The sequence below is a fragment of the Seriola lalandi genome, unplaced genomic scaffold (genome assembly GCF_002814215.2).
Source record: "Seriola lalandi dorsalis isolate HSWRI2012SDOR001 ecotype SW California unplaced genomic scaffold, Sedor1 jcf7180002053097, whole genome shotgun sequence".
Classification (NCBI taxonomy): domain Eukaryota; kingdom Metazoa; phylum Chordata; class Actinopteri; order Carangiformes; family Carangidae; genus Seriola; species Seriola lalandi.
The window spans coordinates 155,007-173,523 of NW_019523650.1; the positions used below are offsets into that span (position 1 = coordinate 155,007).

The 18,517-nt window shown below is 39.3% G+C and overlaps 3 protein-coding genes and 2 non-coding genes across 5 annotated transcripts; 2 read left to right on the forward strand and 3 right to left on the reverse strand.

Moving 5' to 3' along the window:
- Nucleotides 1-198: 198 nt before the first annotated feature.
- On the reverse strand, nucleotides 199-2,264 carry LOC147819467 (uncharacterized). Its single transcript, XM_087172530.1, has 2 exons — nucleotides 2,129-2,264; nucleotides 199-1,209 (listed from the first exon to the last, which is right to left on the reverse strand). Exon 2 carries the CDS (start codon nucleotides 1,188-1,190, stop codon nucleotides 510-512), a length of 681 nt encoding a protein of 226 aa, XP_087028656.1. The 5' UTR covers nucleotides 1,191-1,209; nucleotides 2,129-2,264; the 3' UTR covers nucleotides 199-509.
- A 13-nt stretch (nucleotides 2,265-2,277) lies between these two features.
- Nucleotides 2,278-2,351, forward strand: trnai-aau (transfer RNA isoleucine (anticodon AAU)). The gene has a single exon. It is a non-coding gene; the product is annotated as a tRNA-Ile (tRNA).
- Nucleotides 2,352-2,689: 338 nt separating this feature from the next.
- LOC111650991 (uncharacterized) lies at nucleotides 2,690-5,073 on the reverse strand. Its single transcript, XM_023400953.2, has 2 exons — nucleotides 4,973-5,073; nucleotides 2,690-3,958 (listed from the first exon to the last, which is right to left on the reverse strand). The coding sequence occupies exon 2, from the start codon at nucleotides 3,897-3,899 to the stop codon at nucleotides 3,210-3,212; it is 690 nt and encodes a 229-aa protein (XP_023256721.2). The 5' UTR covers nucleotides 3,900-3,958; nucleotides 4,973-5,073; the 3' UTR covers nucleotides 2,690-3,209.
- A 433-nt stretch (nucleotides 5,074-5,506) lies between these two features.
- On the forward strand, nucleotides 5,507-5,579 carry trnaf-gaa (transfer RNA phenylalanine (anticodon GAA)). Its single transcript has one exon. It is a non-coding gene; the product is annotated as a tRNA-Phe (tRNA).
- Nucleotides 5,580-5,978: 399 nt separating this feature from the next.
- Nucleotides 5,979-17,129, reverse strand: fam81b (family with sequence similarity 81 member B). Its single transcript, XM_023400957.2, has 9 exons — nucleotides 16,190-17,129; nucleotides 15,924-15,976; nucleotides 15,131-15,338; nucleotides 13,965-14,083; nucleotides 12,358-12,487; nucleotides 11,127-11,233; nucleotides 9,620-9,755; nucleotides 8,790-8,991; nucleotides 5,979-6,373 (listed from the first exon to the last, which is right to left on the reverse strand). The coding sequence occupies exons 2-9, from the start codon at nucleotides 15,965-15,967 to the stop codon at nucleotides 6,240-6,242; spliced, it is 1,080 nt and encodes a 359-aa protein (XP_023256725.1). The 5' UTR covers nucleotides 15,968-15,976; nucleotides 16,190-17,129; the 3' UTR covers nucleotides 5,979-6,239.
- Between the last annotated feature and the right edge of the window lie 1,388 nt (nucleotides 17,130-18,517).

The following is an 18,517-nucleotide window of genomic DNA, read 5'->3' on the forward strand; positions in this document are numbered from 1 at the left end:
TATACCTGAAAATAGATTTCCCTGCTGCTGATAGGCTTAATTAGCATAGTGTGAGCTCTTTTGAATGTAACAGATGTTCATTTACATGTAAACTCTCGCACTGAAGCTTTAACCTTTGCTTTAGTTTTCCCTCAACTGTGTCTGGTCATTTGGTCATGGCTCCTGTGATGGAAGTCTGAAAATTAACAGTTGACAAAATGATCAAGTTGTCTTTATATATTTCAATAAGAGCTTTGCAAAGGATCAGTGTACAATCACACAGAGTGTAATCACAGACTGAGTACCAGATAGATAGATACGTAATTTATCCCCTGGGTGATATTCATGAACACCAGATAAGAAGTTTACATGTGAGAACAGATTCATAATACCAAAATAAGGATTATCAATGATTCAGGTCCAAGGTTATACAAAGTCAGACCATACAAAGTGCAAAATATGATTTTTCTATTACAATCCTCATCCCATCTGTTTCACAACCTAACTGTTTTTCAGGCCCTTACACCCTCTCAGACCCTAACTGAACAGACATGCTTGGTCATTAGTGTGCAGATGTTTTGCCCACAGCCCCAACAGGATTGCGTTATGTGTTGAGAGCCATGCAGGGTCTTTCTCTTGCACAGGGAACACACATCCGCAGCACCACCATGTGATGCTGCATCCCAGTCTCCTCCACTGTGGTTTGTAAGACTGTTAGCTACACTCTGCTGAAGCTCTGCCAGTACATTTCCTGGTGCTTGTGCAATGCCCACGACCATCACTCTTTTGGGGTCAAACACACAGTCCTCCTCTAGACCGCTGGGCACAGCTTTCATGCCACAATTGGGGGGGACCCAGGCAGTGTTGTAGCCCTGCGTGCTCCAGGTGTACTGCATAGGATGGTTGTCTGTGTCGATACGCTTGACACGGCCAACACGCACACGTAACTCAAGGACCACACGGACTGAATGGTCCATCTTCAATGGATACCGTTTGGCCTTTTTCTTATCACGACTGACATAGACGCCTTTTCCCAGCATGCCACCTGAAGATTGCTGAAAGCCATTGGCAATGATGAGTCGTGCATTGGCAACGCTGGTGCCATGGTACATGGTGTAAACGGCCTGGTCCTTGGGCTCCTGAGAGGCCCTCAGCTCCACACGAGAGTCATCATCATAGGTCACCTCCCAGCCAAAGAACTGTAGCGACATCCTGCTTCAACAAGGGATACTGTGGGGAATGAGGGCAAAAATGGCATCATGTTTATGACAGATTTAAGAGTGAACGTAGGTGACCTTTCAGGTCAGTGTCTAAAAAAATTACTGGATGTAGCATTAATGCTTCAGTGGATATGGTGACATGCAGTAGACAGTGTTGCACCAAAACCTGTGACCCATTATATTCTCCGTACCAATCAAGAATTTCAGTTGTGTTGTTCCACTATAAATAATTTTATGTTTAATCACAAAATATATCTTGAGTAGAGCTGAAACGTTGCCTCAATTTTTAAATACAAGGTCACAACTACTACTAACAGAAACTTTTGTGTTGAGAACCGTCTAACGCTTCCGCATTAACAGCATCTGTTGCATGTCCTCTCTGTAGCTGACCATGTAAGCCTATCGTCACAGACTTAAATACATACCAATCACAGCTACCAAAATTTGCGACCTTATCTTGATTCCGTAAGAGGCACCACTTCATTTTGTAAAAGCTACCAAAAATAAGCCATAAAAAGTTGATCAAAACATTGACATTGTTCATCGTGTCACAAGAAAGGTGTAACAACGGCTCTATCCTATTTTTGGTCTTGCTAGCTATAGCTAGTACGAGTCAACCCTTAAACTTACATAGTGTATAGTAACGTTAATACTGTTGTGGTGATATAATAATATAGCGTTAAAGTAAGACACTTCTATTACAAAATGAACCAATATCGTTTGTAATTGCAAAAAATCCTACCAAATTCTTAAGCTAACGTGACATTAGCCGTTTTACGAGAGAGCATCAGTCTAAAGGTGAGCAAACTACGGACTTATACGTTAACTCACCTCTATAACTGCTGTGTTGGTGATTTTCTATAAATGTAACAAATTATACTCTATGTCTTTTAAGGTTATGACTTAATTATTAGGTTTCAAAGACTTACCGTCAGTGGGGAGTTTTCTCTCTGTAACTTCAGCAACTTACACTTTCTGTTCAGTTGATTTTCACCTGGTGTGTATTAACTTTCGTTTTACCCGACAACACCAGTATCAGGATATATTCATCTATGCAATTTAGCACTGTTACACGTATGGCCGGTTAGCTCAGTTGGTTAGAGCGTGGTGCTAATAACGCCAAGGTCGCGGGTTCGATCCCCGTACGGGCCAGCATTTTCTTTTGTCAACTTTTACTGACACTTGCCTCGTGTCCTACCAGCTCTTACTAACAATTTGACAATAACCCCCATTAGAAATACAAGCAAATTCCACATCAAATCGTTAACAACTAATTAAAAACTAGATTGAGACAACTGTATATAAATATGTTTGTCTCTTGTACGAATATAAACATAGAGACAGCTAGATCACCAAATGGAAATAGTTTCTTTCATCACCATCCTGAATTTTGTATTAAATTATGAAGTTAGTGACATCATCACTACTAAATTAATTTTCTAAATCTCTTCACTAGATATGGAAGCTTATCAAATTACACATTATGGGTCTGATGTTATAATAATGACATTTATTGGCTTTAGATCTGTTCCGTAATATAGTATTTAGTGAATTGAAATAATTTCAGTAAATCAAAATCATTTGAGCATTGTCACATTTCAAAACATACATCACAAAAAAACAACTGATGCCCAAAAAGTCCCATTGCTTTACATGTAGTGTCTCATCTTGACTACACATAATCAGAATATACAGCTAGTGCAGACGAATTAAGAAATTAACATTATAGTAAAGTTAATGTTAAGTTTAGTATAAACTGCTATCCATTCATGAAGAAGATTTTACATCATTTACATACATCCTCATAACATGTCAAACAGTAATTATTTTTAAAAGATTGCACCAATTACAGTTATTACTATATGGAAAGATGTAAGTAATGATTACAGTCCGAATTTACATTTTTATCTCTAATCTATATCATTTAAATTTTCTCTTTACTCTGCCTCCAGCACATACAAAGGCCATGAAGACGAGGATTGGCTTAATGCCATTACTCCACTCCATTTTTCAAACCATCTTCTTCCCTGTGCCCCGACGGGGTTTAGCTGGACAGAAATGCTTGGCCATGAGAATGCAGATGTTTTTCCCACACTCCCAGCACTGTTGCTTGATGTGTACAGAGCCCTGCTGGGTCTTCCTCTTACACAGTGAACACACTTTGACGGTACGCCCACCACCTCTTCCAGATCTTTTTGCTAGAAGCTGTTGAAGCTCCTTCTCTATGGTGGTGTTTGGTGCCTTTACAATGCCCACGACCTTCACTCTTTTGGGTTCAAACACACAGTCCTCCTCTAGACCGCTAGGTACAGACACCATGCCACAATTGGGGGGGACCCAGGCAGTGTTGTAGCCCTGCGTGCTCCAGGTGTACTGCATTGGATGATAGTCCTTGTCAATACGCTTGACACGGCCCACACGCACACGTAACTCAAAGACCACACGATCTGAATTGCTACTATTCAATGGATAATTTGATGCCTTTTTCTTGTCCCGACTGACGTACACACCCTTTCCCAGCATACCCTGTGATGACGGTTTAAACCCATTGGCAATGATGAGCCGTGCACTGGCAGTGCTGGTGCCATGGTACATAGTGTAAACCCCCCGGTGCTGAGGTGTCTGTGATGGCCCCAGCTCCACACCAGGAAAAGAAGCACCATCATCGACCACCTCCCAGCCAGAGAACTGCACTGACATGCTGAATTAGGAGTGTGGCTATGAGAGGATGTGGTCCAAAGGTCCAAAGGTAAGTGACTCTGTAAGAGATGAATACAGAAATGTGACACCATGTTATAGTAGATTCATGAGATTTATAGAGATTGTGTAACTTTTACTTTACAGAGGCAAGTAAAAGCCATTGGGCCATTTTTAGCTTAGGCCAGTGGTTCTCACAGTTTTTCTGTCAGTCACACCACTGGAAGAAGAAAGATTCACCCCACTACTTCTAATGACTAAGCCAGTCGGAACTTAATGAAACAATATTATGTATCATTAACATTTCTCTTTTCATGCATGTTTGTCATTGGATTTTGTTTTGCAAATGAAAATGTAAGTATAAGTTTACCCAAACTGTTGCTGCCACTGGTAATCATATCTGGCAGTGTACTGCAATCGTTATTCTCAGGTTTAATCTCTTCTTGTCTATTTCAACTCAAAATTAATTTTAATCTTTTACAATTGTATTTCATATGTGTCTTTATATCTACAGTAATTCTTTTCAAACTTGTCTTATGTAATTGCCCTGTGCCTTTTTTTGCTTCCTCATATTTTTGGATTTGATTTGAGTGACATAGTTGCTCAATGAATCACCTGTGTTTCCTTACTCGTCAGAAGTCTGTCCATCTTGTACATGCTGCTTTGTTGTTACTCTAGTTCATGAATTCAGATTTCTTAAACTTTCAATGAACTTCACACTTTCCCTTTATGACCCTCCACGGGAGCCCTCCCTCCACTGTGTGAACTACTGGGCCAAATGATGACACATGTAGTCTAAACATAGACTGTATAAAAAAAAAGTCCGTGTGTGTCAAAATAATATATAATAAACAGAAAGACCATGCATTAGGTCAGTCTCTGTACCCTAAACACTAACATGAGTAAAACGATGGACATGTAGCATACTTCTGCATTATCATATTACAGTGTTTTATACATGTGTGTATTATTAGGCTACATCGATGGTTTTATGACTCCTGGTTGTTATTTTGGAGATTTTCTCTATAAATCTAGCACAGTACATTGCTTTTTAAGGTTAAAAGGGATCAACCTACCGTCAGTGAAGACTATGTTTCTCGTCCAGCTGAACAACCTTTACTTTCTGTTCAGTAAGTTTCATTTGCAGTCTTGACTACGTCATAACCAACTCCTGTTATGGCCAGTTAGCTCACTTGGTCGCGGGTTCGATCCCCGTACGGTTCAACGACTTTGTTTTCTGTACGTATCTGCTGAAATGTGTCGTCTGTGATACGATGCATATCCCAGAAGATGTTTGAACACTTGAGATCAGCACAAGCAAGTTGTGGTCGCAACACCCCTCTGTTAACATGGTGAAGTTCTTAGCAAACAGTTGACTGCAGTCTAATATGGGTAGCCTATATAATGAGTCCATATAAAATATAACCTTGTACAAATCACAAAAAATAATAAATTCTAACAGAGAATCTATTAAAACTTACTCGTTTTCAGAGAGAGAAATCACAGTGCACATAAAATATGGCATCACCTCATAGTGCTACATCGCTCTTGATATATCTGACAATTTCGTCAATTAATGATTGTAAGGAGCATAAAATATGGTTTTTCAAGCCGAAATAGCTCAGTTGGGAGAGCGTTAGACTGAAGATCTAAAGGTCCCTGGTTCGATCCCGGGTTTCGGCAGTGAGTTTTCTCTTCCCCCATAAACACTGTACTGCTGCACAATATCTGAATTGCATAATATGGCCCTATACTGCCAGGTCATTCAACTCATATGGCGATATACCTTTGATCTCCAAATTAGAAATCACTATACATCCTAGTGCACTTGTGAGTTGTAACACTAATGTTTGAAGGAGAATTATGTAGATAATTCTAGGCATTCACTTGTTATTGGAGAACTATAGCTGGATCACATATGCATCCCTATGTTATGACTGAAAAACACATTTTAACACTGAAGGCTATCTTAAAATAGCTACTATTCAATCTTATTACTAAAAATAATTTCATATACTATATAATATTAAACTTTCATTTATGGGACATCCATTCAATACATACTTTTAATACAATAGTGATCTCATCTTAGGTTTTACAGTCAAGTCTAACAGGACCGACGGAATCCTGTATGCTTTAAAGTAAAAAAAAAAATATTACTTGTTATTGACACAAGCAATTAAATCAAATATAGCTCCAGTCTAAATAGCTGCGGGCTCATAGAATTAAATGAGAATGAAGCTAGAGAGGGAGAAATCAACACTGTCATCCATGGGCATGCCTTTTGGTTTAAAAAGAGTTTGTCTCAAACGAGGCTTGACAGTAAAATGAGCTCCTCTTCAGTCACAAGTCATTGAGCTCTGCCACTGTGCTGCAGATGTGCCTGATATCCTTCTGCAGCGTCTCCTTGTTAAGACGGGATTTGATGTCACTTATCTGCCTCAGGGACTCAATGGCATCGTGCACAGACAGGAACCCTGTCCAAAAGAGAAGTTTAGTTATTCACTTGTGATTGAGATTATAATGGTACTGAGTTGGGCTTTTGGCCTGGCTGTTTAGTGTTCAAATTGTATCTACATTAGCTTTGTGATTGTTCACTGGTTTTCTAACCTTGTATCATTTGGTGCTGTATAAAAGCCTTTGCTGTTATTAACCTGTTACATTTCTATTTAGTTTTGCTTTGATCTAATGATGTTAGCCTGTATTTTTCTCCCTCTCATATTCTTGTGATAAAATTGGCTTTGGGCCTCATCATCGGTTACTATGACTTCAGTGGGTAGCTAACAACATGCCTATATCGCATGTACTCTAAGAGTAATATTCAGTGATTGTGAACTGTGAGGTGGAGAGATAAACTTCCTTATACAATGGTGGGATAATAAATCTCTCCTTCTCTGTCTGACTCCTTGCCTGTCTCGTCACACATATTTACGACACTCATTAAGTATGTATTGCTTTTCTCCCCTCTCATACCGTCTCCTTCCATCTTTTCATCCTATACTTAAAACAGAGCTGTGGATGAATTGCTCTCTAGCACTGAAATCGGTGGCTGAATGGTGATTCATAGAGCAGTTTACCCCTTCTCTTATCTGCTGAGGGAGCCTTTGCCTCTTTTCTGTTTGTCTACTGGAGATTGAGAGAGACTGACAGAAAGTGGGTGAGTTTTGAGATCTAGTGCCAGGGCTCCTGGTAATTGCACCTCCAATATACACAGCCTTGAGAAGGGGATGGATGTCGACAGCAGCGTGATGCAGAGTTGTGCTGTTGGATGGCTGTGTGTTCCAATGGCTTGTCCCATGACTTATCAGTCTTGGGGTAGCTATATGAAGCAGCTGTAGCTCACATCCACCCAATTTCCTCTGGTTAAAAGGCTTGCTGTATCTCCCATATTTGACACTTTTCTTTTGTTTTATTTGAAGTTGAAGGTGCATTTGTGGTTTTAAGTACCAAAACCATCTCAATATAGTTGTGTGTGAATATGTTTGTCCTCTCTCAAGTTTCTCTCTGGAGCTTTATCAAGAGCAGGTAATTTTGTGTAACCGGTAAATGCAAATGGTCAGTGCTGAAATGAGCTGAACAGACGGTCAAATTTGAACTAAAATGTTCTGGTATTTCAGAAAAATTAATCTTAAGCCACTGGGATCTAATATTTATATCCTTGACAAGGTTGTGAAATAATATATTGGCTTCTAGATATCCAACGATTGCACGTTTCCTCATCATTTTTCTGTCTTGTGACTTTCTAGCTCGGTGACAAAATGACTGCTTAGTGTTGTGTTGTGAGTAAAGGTAAAAAAAAACAAAAAAAAGGTTGGCGGGTCCAGGTGGGCCATGCTGGGGGCATGGCTGAGGGCAGTGACTGTATAATTGTGAAATCATAAAATTATGGATGTCCTGAAAGCTTGTTTTAAGGCACAGTTGTATGCATGTATGCATTTCTCTGTGGATTTTTGATACTTTAACCGTATTTATATTGCACATAGTCCTGCTTTATAATAAAAAAGATATGGAAATCTCACTTTCTACAATTTGGGACCTTTAAGGTCAGGAGCTCATGTTAGTTAATGTGTTGTTTCTGGTAGTCATCTGTGTCGCATATTAAGTCTGTGGTTGACTCCGATGTTTTTGATGTGGTGTACCTGTATATATTTGATTTGTTTACCATCTCAAAAAATCCATATATTTGTGGACAAATGTGTACAGTATAATAGTTATTTAGAGTGTAATATTAACATGAGTCTGTTGCAGGCCATATGGGCCAATACATGTAATCCTTGACAAAATTGATCATGGCCTGTCAAGAGATTTTTAGGCCAATAAGAGGCCAATCCCTCTATCATTTAATCCATCACTGGACTGGTTCTATAGTTCTGCTGCTTCTGGAAATAATCATTAAAGTAGTTGCAGTAGATGCCTAGGATAGATAAATACAGAGAAATACACAAACCCACTTTACACTGTCAACATAAAAAAATGTATATAATTGTAACTATTTTATGAAACCACATGACATGAGTTGGAACAGTTCTGAATAAGATTGTGTACATGTGTATCTGAGCTGTGCTGCTCTGACTATAAACATAATTCAAATATAGCTCACTTCTCATGCCTAATTGCAGGTGTCATCACCAAGTCATCGACCATTGTGATTAACTGGTTTATTGAGCATCTCATTTGTGGGCAAAAGAAATTAACTGCATCAGTCAAGTAGTCAGGTCAATGAATTTATGACTAATTAGCAACAGTCTCTCTCTCTCTTGCTGTGTCTCTGTTTCTGACTGTTGTGAAGCATTTTTGCATGTGCATTTCTTCTTTGACATATAAGGTAAGGTACATGTAGTATGCATATGTTTACGCACTGGTGACAGGAAAGTCCCAACAGAGATCACACACCTTTGTGATATTCCTGTTTGAGCAGCTGCAGCTTCTGTTGAAGGCTGTTCTCCAATGAGGTCATTCTTTTACTGAGTTTGGTTTCAGAGCGTTTCAGCTGATTTGCCTGACTTTGGTCAGCTTGGTCCCGCTGGGTCTCAAACTGCTCCACACGGGCCTCCAGAGTGTGCAGCCGTTTAGCTAATCCAGACTCTGCCTCTAACTGAACACAGAACACACACATAAAATGTAAGATTTCAAACCTACAGTACTGCACCACAGTTCTTTAATCCTCACCCTGTATATGTGTAACTCCTGAACATTCTTTTTAATCCTGATTTAAGGCACCACTTGTTAACATTTCAGCTTTATAAATTTAGAACCATATTATTTTTGATATATATTAGTGTAACACAAAGTTCACCACCATTAAGACCTGCAACTTTTACATTGCATCAAACAGGTACAGGGTGCTGGTCATCAGGCAAAAATTGAGTAGACTTCTGAATGACAAAGAATGAAACAATAAAAAGTTTCCAACATGTTTTTCAACTTCAGTAAAATCAAAAAAAGCAAATAAAATTGGGGAAGGGATAAGAAGCAACTACCTTTTTGGTCAGTATGAAACACGTCTCATTAATGATGATGTATCAATGCTGACATTTGTTTTTAGTAACCACTGACCTTTGACTCTTTGCAGCTTTCTCAGCATGTTTTTTTTTCTGCTCAAAAAGTGTGCCTTCACATTTGAGCACCACAAACAAAACAGTTGTCTCTTTCAGATCAAATTGTAGACAGTAAAGGAAAGGGAGACAAAATGAACAGATATACTGTAGAGAGAGAAACTGTACCATTTTGTCCTGTAGCAGTGAGCGGAGCTGCTGGCTGCACCGTGCATGTGTCTGGATAGAGCTGTTGAGCTGTTGTTCTGTCCACTTTCTCAGTAACTCTGTCTCCTCCTTGACTTCCTTTAGACCATCTGAAATCCTACAAAGGCATCATGAATTGAAAGTAGAGAAAGGAGTGGGCGTTACTATGAAAAAATGCAGTCAAGGATGAAAGCTCTGAAGTTGCAGATTGCGTTTTCTCGGTTCCTTTTTTCAAACTAGAAAAAAAAAAGCACCATTAGTAGATGATAATGGATTACAAATGTCTTGGGAATGCATATAGACTGACTAATGTCTGGAGGATCTTCCTTCAATTCAGTTGACCTTCTTTCTTCTAATTTCTTCAATGTAAAGGATTCTTGACATGACCAGGATTGTAGATGTGTGTCTACAAATCAGACACCATGGCTGGTCCATCAAACACATTGGCATCAATCTCTTGTGTTTGTAATCTTTGTTGTTTTAAAAAGAAGCAATCAGATATTAAAGATGCAAAGTCTACATTCTACAGAGCTACCTCTGTGCAATGGAAGTTAATAAAGGGCCTTCTGAATTCTGTGTCCACCTATTTCATTGAGATAAACCTATAGTAGATAGGTGGATGTATAGGTTGGTGTATTTATTTATGTTACCTGATTCAGAAACTCTGATTGTGGCTTTTCATCTATTTTTATCTGTTGGTCTTTTGGTTTTGACATGATCAGTGACCTGGTTTCCATTACTGATCTACATCACCACTAAATAGAGCATATTCATTATTCACGTGTCTGTTTCTGTTTCCACTATGGCAAAACTATGCATTTCCTTTTGCACAGTTGCTTTCAACTAAGATTATTCATCCATGGGTTAGTAAATGACTAAACTAATAGCCTTATTGGGCCTCAGGCATCAATGGTTTTTCATGGCTCTGGAATGAGAAGCTTGGGGATATTATTTGATTAACAAATTAGTAGCTCGTAGACTTTTCTTTATTGTGTAGGTCTGGACAGAATGAAAAAGGCAACATAAAGAATAAGTCACTTGAGGAGCCTTGCTAAAAAGCAAATTAGCCAAGACAATGGCCATACTTCCCATTCGCAAGCGGCACACTGAATATGTAACAAACAGGCTTTAATATATTCATGTCTGGAGAAAGTATGGGATTAAAAGAAAATAGCGACCTCAGTATATATCCACAAATCATTAGCCCCACAAGATAAGAGGTGTTGCTTTTATCACTGTAACAATGCTGCAATACAAGTTTGTTACATACAGTTTTTTGCAGTCTTCACTGTTTTTTTTTTTAATTTATTTATTTATTTTTATTCCTAATCACTGCTAGCCATGTTGCTGTGGTTGTACACTCGCTGCACTGAGGTCACTCCATGAAAAGAGAAGAGGAAAGATAGTAAAAGCAAAATAAGACATGGCTTAGTGTTATAACAAGTAATCCAAGCGTGGGTTGCTCTGACTCTTAAAAGAATGGCCTTACGTGTCTTCTAGTAGTTTAACTTGTCTCTGCAGATCAGACACGGAGCTTCTTTGGCTCTGCGGATGCTCTGTCAATGAGGCCTGCAGCCTTCCAAGGTCATGACGAAGCTGGTGACAGAAAAACACACAAACAGATGCGCTTATGTGATGTGGGAGTGTCTTGTGGTGCAGGCTCCATTAACTGACCTTTACTCTTTGCAGTTTCTGCTGAGTTGACTTGATCGAGCTACTGCACCGCTCCTGCGGCCAGTGAAGACTGGGGGAAAGAGCCATGACCCACTTCCTCTGCAATTTCAATTATCCTTATGGTACATGCTTGACCACTGCACCACAGCTAATGTGTTACCATGACAATGATTTACCACCTTGTGCCACCAACATAACTCTGTACAGGCTGAATCAGTACACGTGTGTGTGTGTGTCAGCTTTAAATTTAGTAAAGTGATCACGATTATAATATGTGACATATGAGTCCTAATCCAGGGTTTTAGTATTTTTCTGACAATGATCTTGTAAATAAAACGGGACACAAAGGGCTGTAAAAGCTATTTATGGAAGACCTTGCCATCCCTGTTTGCTTGAATTCATTTCATATTTTTCTTTCAGAGTCTGTGGTTGTGGTTTAGTCCCTGTGTTTACTCATTTAGTCTATTCTCACTCAGCAGCAGTAAACTATAACTCACCTGCCAAGGAGCCAGTCACCCTTTCTAAACAACAAAATACATTCCCTGTTTATATTGTCAGATTATAGTCCTTAATAGCACCTTAATGAATGTAATCCCCCCTTTATACCCACTGGGAACCATTAACATCTGCACCAAATCTTGTGTCAGTCCGTCCTGTGGATGTTGAGCTTTTTTTTACAGGATAAGTGAAAACTCTGACCTGCTGGTGGCACTAGAAGATAAGTTGAAGGTTCACCAAAGTAGGCTGGGTTCTTTCTCTCTGCATAATGAATGTCTATACCAAATGTCACGGTAATCCATCCAATAGTTGTCGAGGAATGTCACTAAAAAACAAAAATGTCAACCTGCTGGTGGCAGAACAGGAAAAGTCCCTGAAGTGAGGACCCTGAAAGTTTCATAGCAAACCATTGAATAGTTGTTGAGATATTTCCTTTTAGAGAAGATTTTATTTGTGGCACAGGTGCTTAGCTGCTTTCTACATTGTGCTAACTTCGGTTGTAACTGTTCTGTCAAACTACTTGTCAGCACTGATGCATCATTTCTCACCTTGACCTCCAGCTCTTTGAGCCTTACATCCACAGCTGACCTGAGCTCTGCCGCCTCCTTCTGCAGTCTAATCATCTGCTGCTCCCCAGAGCTCATGTCAGCGCTCAGCTTGACAATGCTGGCATCACACCTGAGATAATAGGTGAAGAAGCACAGAGGGATGGTGAGATCATCCAGTGATTGAGAATAGTGGGGTGGCAGGGAGTTCAGGAAAGGTGTGAGGAAAGGGAGATGAGCAGAGGGCTGGGCAGTGCTAGGAGGAAGCTCCATACTGAAGCACCCAGAGTTAAGATGGTAAGCAGTGAGAATTTATCATTACAATGATGAATAAACACATTTGAATGTTCCAGTGGTTTACTGACAAAAAAAAAACAAACAAAACACTGGTAAAACACGACACCAATCAATTAAATAGATTAGTTTAATAAACTTATTAGCAAACACAATCCAGGGAGAGTGGAAAAGTACTTTACAGCCTCTTACATGTAACATTTTGTTCGTAACATATTCTCTTTTATTTATTTAAATTAACTGCGTGGATCTTTTATCAGCGCTGCAAAATAGACCTCTTCCTTCCTGTTTTTGCATTAAGATTTAAGATTTCCCTGTCTCTATCAGCAATATTGTGTGTCAATATAATATTTGTGATAAACTACAATATAAGCTCATCAACAAAATCCAGCAGCTAATTATTGAAATGTCCAGTGTGAGATTTGTGTTATTTCCCTGTAGAGCATTACAATGCTTCCATAAAGGGCTTAACAGAACAATTGTTTATCAAAAACCACTGGCCCTTAGCTTACTTGATTATTTATGACTGACGTACAAAAGGTTATTAGACTGAGTAGGTGTGGTTTTTCTATTTCGTTATTGGACCATAAATCAGGTGTTTGTTGAGTAATAGGCAATATCCCTTTTCACCGCTGACCTCTGAAACACAATGGAGGAGGCATGCCTGCTATGAAATGAGAAGCTCTACATAACACTGCATAGTAACGCTTCATCTTCAATCGACTGTCTGACACGACACTACATTATCTCAGATGCAATGACCAGTGATTACTTGGGATTTTCAAAAGAATTCAGCCTAGGTAGCTGCACAGCAAAAACACCAACCCTAAAGCAAGTCCTGTTAATCAGAGCAGTAAGATGACAGACTCAATTCAGCAATCTAGTCTAATGAGGGTGATCTGCACAGTCACAAAATAATGAGCAAGTGCTAATCAGAGTGTGTTCAAACCACGAAACTTCAGCCTGGCGATAAACACATAATTAGTGTGTGCATGTGCGTATGTCTGTGAGAGTGTCAGAGGTGATGCCACGATGAATTGGAAATTGTGAGACTGTGAAGAGCTGCCAGACAAGATGCAGGCTCTACAATTTCACTTCATTAGAGGGAGAGAAAAACAAGTAGAATATCTGCAAGGAGAGTTAATCAGTCAGATCACCCTGTGCAGCAGACCTGGATCTAAATTATTGCCCAATTGCTCTAAATAATGCTTTGGAGGAAAGTTTTAATTACTTTGGCATTCATTTCATTGTTGTATTTCAAATGCACTGTGCAAATTGTGCCTCAGTGTATGCAGACAACGGGCTTGTGTGCATACCTGGCTACTCTTCCTCTCAGGTCTCCAATGCCAGCCATGTTTTTCTGGTCTAAGCTTTGAACAGCTACTGTGGTTCCAGAGGTTACAGAGTCCCGTTGGGCGAGCTGTCCCTCTAGTGCCTGTGCAGAACAAAGACAGCATATTTGGTATACAGTGTCTATTTTATTTTAAAAGAATGGCACTCTTTTCTCAGCAAATTAAAGTTCAACAAAATACAGATGAGAAAATGTGTAAAATGTTCTGGATGATAATTCATAATGGAATGTTAATTCCCTCTCTGTTGCCCAATAACCATTGTGGGTAAACTACTTTATGTTCCTTGTTAAGAAAGATAACTTAAACTGTCAGAAATTTCATCACCACCTTTGCATGAATGATTGTTCTACAGAACTGGCCAATCACATGCGTGTAACAACATCAAAGAGATTGACTGTCTGATGTCACTTTCATTTTATTTAAATATTCTTTTCACAGCTTAGCTTATTACTTCTTCATGTGCAGAATTAATTAGCTTTTAGGGATTCATGTATATTCAGATAATGACAGCCTCTGATTGTGTTAATGGCCCATTTAGTATGCACTAATGAAGCTGTGTATTTCATTTCCATGCTCTGTTTCAATATCAGTGTGGCTCGGTGTTCTGCTCAGTCAAAGATGACTCCAAACTCTTTCTCTCATGAGTCAAATTTCCATGCACTTTCCAGTAATTCTTCTGACAACTGTTTTCCAGACTTTATTGCATTACATTGCAGCATTTATTTATCCACACACTGTGGACATCATTAGTTTTTTGCTTATACTGACAAAATGACTATGAACTGATAATGATGAGGAGTCAGTTGGGCTTTGCTCAGACGCTGCACCATTCTATCAGGTGTAATCAAATCAGCTGTGAGTTTGTGGACATGAGTGTGTGTGTGTGTGTGTGTGTGTGTGTGTGTGCTGCAACATCAAAAGAGGCAAGGAAAAGAGAGCAGATAAAAGAATGCGCAGGAAAAGAAAAACACAGGTAAAGACAAAAAAGACTTGTAGTAAAATGGTAAACATATATACCACAAAACAAGCACAGAGACTGCAAGTATACGAGACCACGGTACATTAGTTGATTGATTTTGCACAAGACAACACCTTATCCACTATCCCCCACCATATACCCACTTGTATACCTGTATGTCCATGCTAAGCTGCTTCACAATACGTGTTATGGTCAATATGTGACTCTCCAGCAGCTTACGGGAAAGTGCCTCCACCTGGACAGAGCCCTTGGTGGACTCCAGGCCTGCTGCCACCTTCTCTGTGACCCTGAAAGCCTGCTTCTGCAGCACAGCCAGTGTCCTCTCCTGACTGCTCAGACGACCCTCCAAGGCATCAGACCTTAAAAGTGAAAAGAAAACCAATCTTTGAGTCATAACATTTTAAAGGCTCTTTATTATTGATTTTTGTAATGTGGTGCAAATCATGCAAAGCCAAGTTAACATTTTATAGCACCAGTACACAGGAATACATTCAGGACAAAAACTCTATATATTTATATGTATAATCCAATGAAACATTCATCCACCAAGAAGAATAATGCAGACAGAATGAGATGATGTGCATTGGTTTTCATACCCTCAGGTCAACCCCAGACCAGATCTCTCATTGACTTCATGTCCCTATGTGTGCTGTGTCACCCTGCCTGATGCTACAGTGGATTAAGGATTCATTTGATCAATGTGATTCACAGCGGTGTTAGAAAGGTCGCAGGTGGTTTCCAACCTCATTTTCATCCCATTAGACTGGGAAAGTTTAACCTATCTACCTCCCTCACAGTCTGACTTTAGAATCGAATTAGTGAGTCACAGGAACAAAGTAAGGTGAGAAATGTGCATTGCAATACAGTAATATACATGGTTGAAATACATGGTTAAAATACATTAAATACACCGTACAATACAGTAATTAAGTAAGAGACGTTACCTGCTGTGATTCTGATAGGGCTCTGACTTTGACTCATGTGACATTCTTCTTTTCTAAAAGGAAAAAACAAACATATTGGTGAGATCTACTGTAATTACTACTCAGATGGGTTTCTAATGAAAACTTACTGCTTTGTTAAATGTATCGTAATTATTATTCCTAAAATCAATAGAAAGTTTTTCTTATAATGCAATATAATATGTTTCCTTTTATTAACAACAATATATTAAGCAATCGTTTTCTTGTTCTCTTTTCAGAATACTCACAGGCTTGTATGATTTCCTTCAGTTGGCTCCTGAGTTCATGTGTTTGTGTTGTCATGTCACTTGGTAACTGTGGTCTCCTTGAGTGGAGTGCGCCCGCCTGACAATGTGATTTTGTCCAATAGTAATGCGAGAATGATGCATTGTATATGTTGTGAGGCAGCTTAACTCAGCAAACCAGAATATCTGCTGACCTGGGAGTGTGAGCATTAGTTTAACTTAAACTCTGAGAAATGCAGTTCTTAAGGCAAAATACACCTAGACACATTAAGTCACTAAGAAAGCAATGACTTAAGTCACCTGTTATTCTTCATCTCACAGGTTTGACTTTTATCTGAATTTCTCAGATAATGTTAAATGATGTTCATGTAAAATAATCTTCTTTCTCCACATTTTTGGATTTCATTTTGGTCTTGTGAAATATTCTATTTCACACTCCATTTCACTGGAGTTAGCCTAATCTTGATATTTCAGAAACGGTTTCAAGATTTGATTTATTCAGAGTCTAATGCATGTGTCTATGAAGTGCAACAATCTAGCTCTTCTCAAATGGTCTTGCTTGTCACATAATATCAACCTAAGCAGCTTGAAATGCAGCTGAATGTGGTTAATTTCTATACAGATTACAAATGCACATTATTGGCATTTGATTAAAAGCCTGCTCCTTCCTGCTGTAGAAGAATTATAGAAGCTTTTATGTTAAGATAAAGGTGAAAGCCACTGGTTTGATTCTTAGATTTACTGGAAACATTTCAAGGTAAAAAAGCAAATTCAAGACCTTGACTCTAAAACTATTCTATAACTGTTTAGGTAAAGCACTTAAGCTTTAAATTACTTCAGTGTAGCTGCTCTTTGGCTAGTACTGAGAGGAAATGTGCTTGTACCAGGCAGGTCTGCTTTTTGTGGGTGAAGCGGACTGAGACTGTAAAACAGAATATTTGATTATTTGAACTGGCCGCAGACAGTAGAGGAATATTGGCCAATTCATTAAAAGCATCCTTTCCTGCCGTTGCTTCAATCCACACTATATAAGAATATTTTATTCTGTGGCATGGTAGCTATCCATCCAGCTTTTCTCTGGACTGAATGAATTATGAAGGGAAAGATTCGATAAATGGCCTTATCGTGTTTTTAATTTAACCAACACGTAGCCGACATTATCACACAATGGGAGTCAAGTTGCTCAATTAGTGACACCGAATTACATGCGACTGCAGTGAGTGAAAGAACATGTCTCTGAATGGGTAGCCGTTTTTTGCAGGTGTGTGCGTGCGCAGCCACACACACTGTGGATTAGTCTCGTATCATTAGGACAGGCATCATTAAGAGGAAAGGCCTGCCCAGTGCAGACTCATCAGTTATCCATGCTAGCCCAATAGAAAAGCCGATGGCAGCTGAAAGAAACTGTCTGGCTCACATGCTCACATCTCCATCTACTTAACTGAAAGGGATTCTCAGGGCAGTCCACTGTGTTGTTGCCAGTGGCCTACTGGTTGTAATTAAAGTGTTCTATTTTGTAGGATGGATGAGATATCAAATGATTCCAAGCTACAACCAAATTTGTTGTTGGCTACTCATCCAATATTTGATATATATGCATATTACTCAGAGATGTATCTATACATCAAAAGAAAAATTAAAGATACTGAAGTTATATGAAGCTGTCTTCTATACATCTCCATGTAGCTATAAATCCCGCAAGTGAAGCTGAGGTCTAGCATGAAGAAATGTCCATAGAAACTGCATGCAAGGCCTTGAACCCTCACTCCTCCCTAACTGTGTAGTGGGATGATGTCCACCCAATTATATCATTCCTTCCCCTTTGTTATTTATTTGCTCAAAGTAACATATCATCAGCCCCTTTTTGTAGAGAAAAGGTCATGCTGTGACCTCTCTGTGTGTGTGTGTGTGTGTGTGTGTGTGTGTGTGTACATATGCGCCCAGAGAGTTAGACGGCGAGACATATTCACTCTTGCAATTACTGTGTGTTTGTTTATGCGGATGTGGGTACAGTGTTAACCAGAGGGATGGAACAGGCCAGCAGGGAAACAAGGGCCAGAGGGGAAGATGTAATGAGTTATTATATACATCATAACAGCACAGCAACTATAAAGAGAAGAGACTGCTGAATGCTGCCTGCTCGCTGCTGCGTGTGGGTGATAACATTCAATGATGCCTGGCCTATTTCATGGGAAGAAAACATCCAGACATAGCTACAGTGCAGAAACATCCACATGACACAAAAGACAGCAAGTCTTCAAAACCTCTAATGTTTCAGACTGACTGACAGCTCTAAATTTATCAGGGTCTGCATTTTGAAAGAGTGAATCC

Bases quoted from the DNA above. Each gene is read 5' to 3' on its own strand.
- fam81b (XM_023400957.2), bottom strand. From the start codon at position 15,967: ATGTCACATGAGTCAAAGTCAGAGCCCTATCAGAATCACAGCAG. The intron at 15,339-15,923 runs GTAACGTCTCTT...TTCACTTTTAAG, and splicing joins CCCTATCAGAATCACAGCAG to GTCTGATGCCTTGGAGGGTC. The intron at 12,488-13,964 runs GTATGCACACAA...CTATTATCTCAG, and splicing joins CTGAGAGGAAGAGTAGCCAG to GTGTGATGCCAGCATTGTCA.
- LOC111650991 (XM_023400953.2), bottom strand. From the start codon at position 3,899: ATGTCAGTGCAGTTCTCTGGCTGGGAGGTGGTCGATGATGGTGCTTCT.
- LOC147819467 (XM_087172530.1), bottom strand. From the start codon at position 1,190: ATGTCGCTACAGTTCTTTGGCTGGGAGGTGACCTATGATGATGACTCT.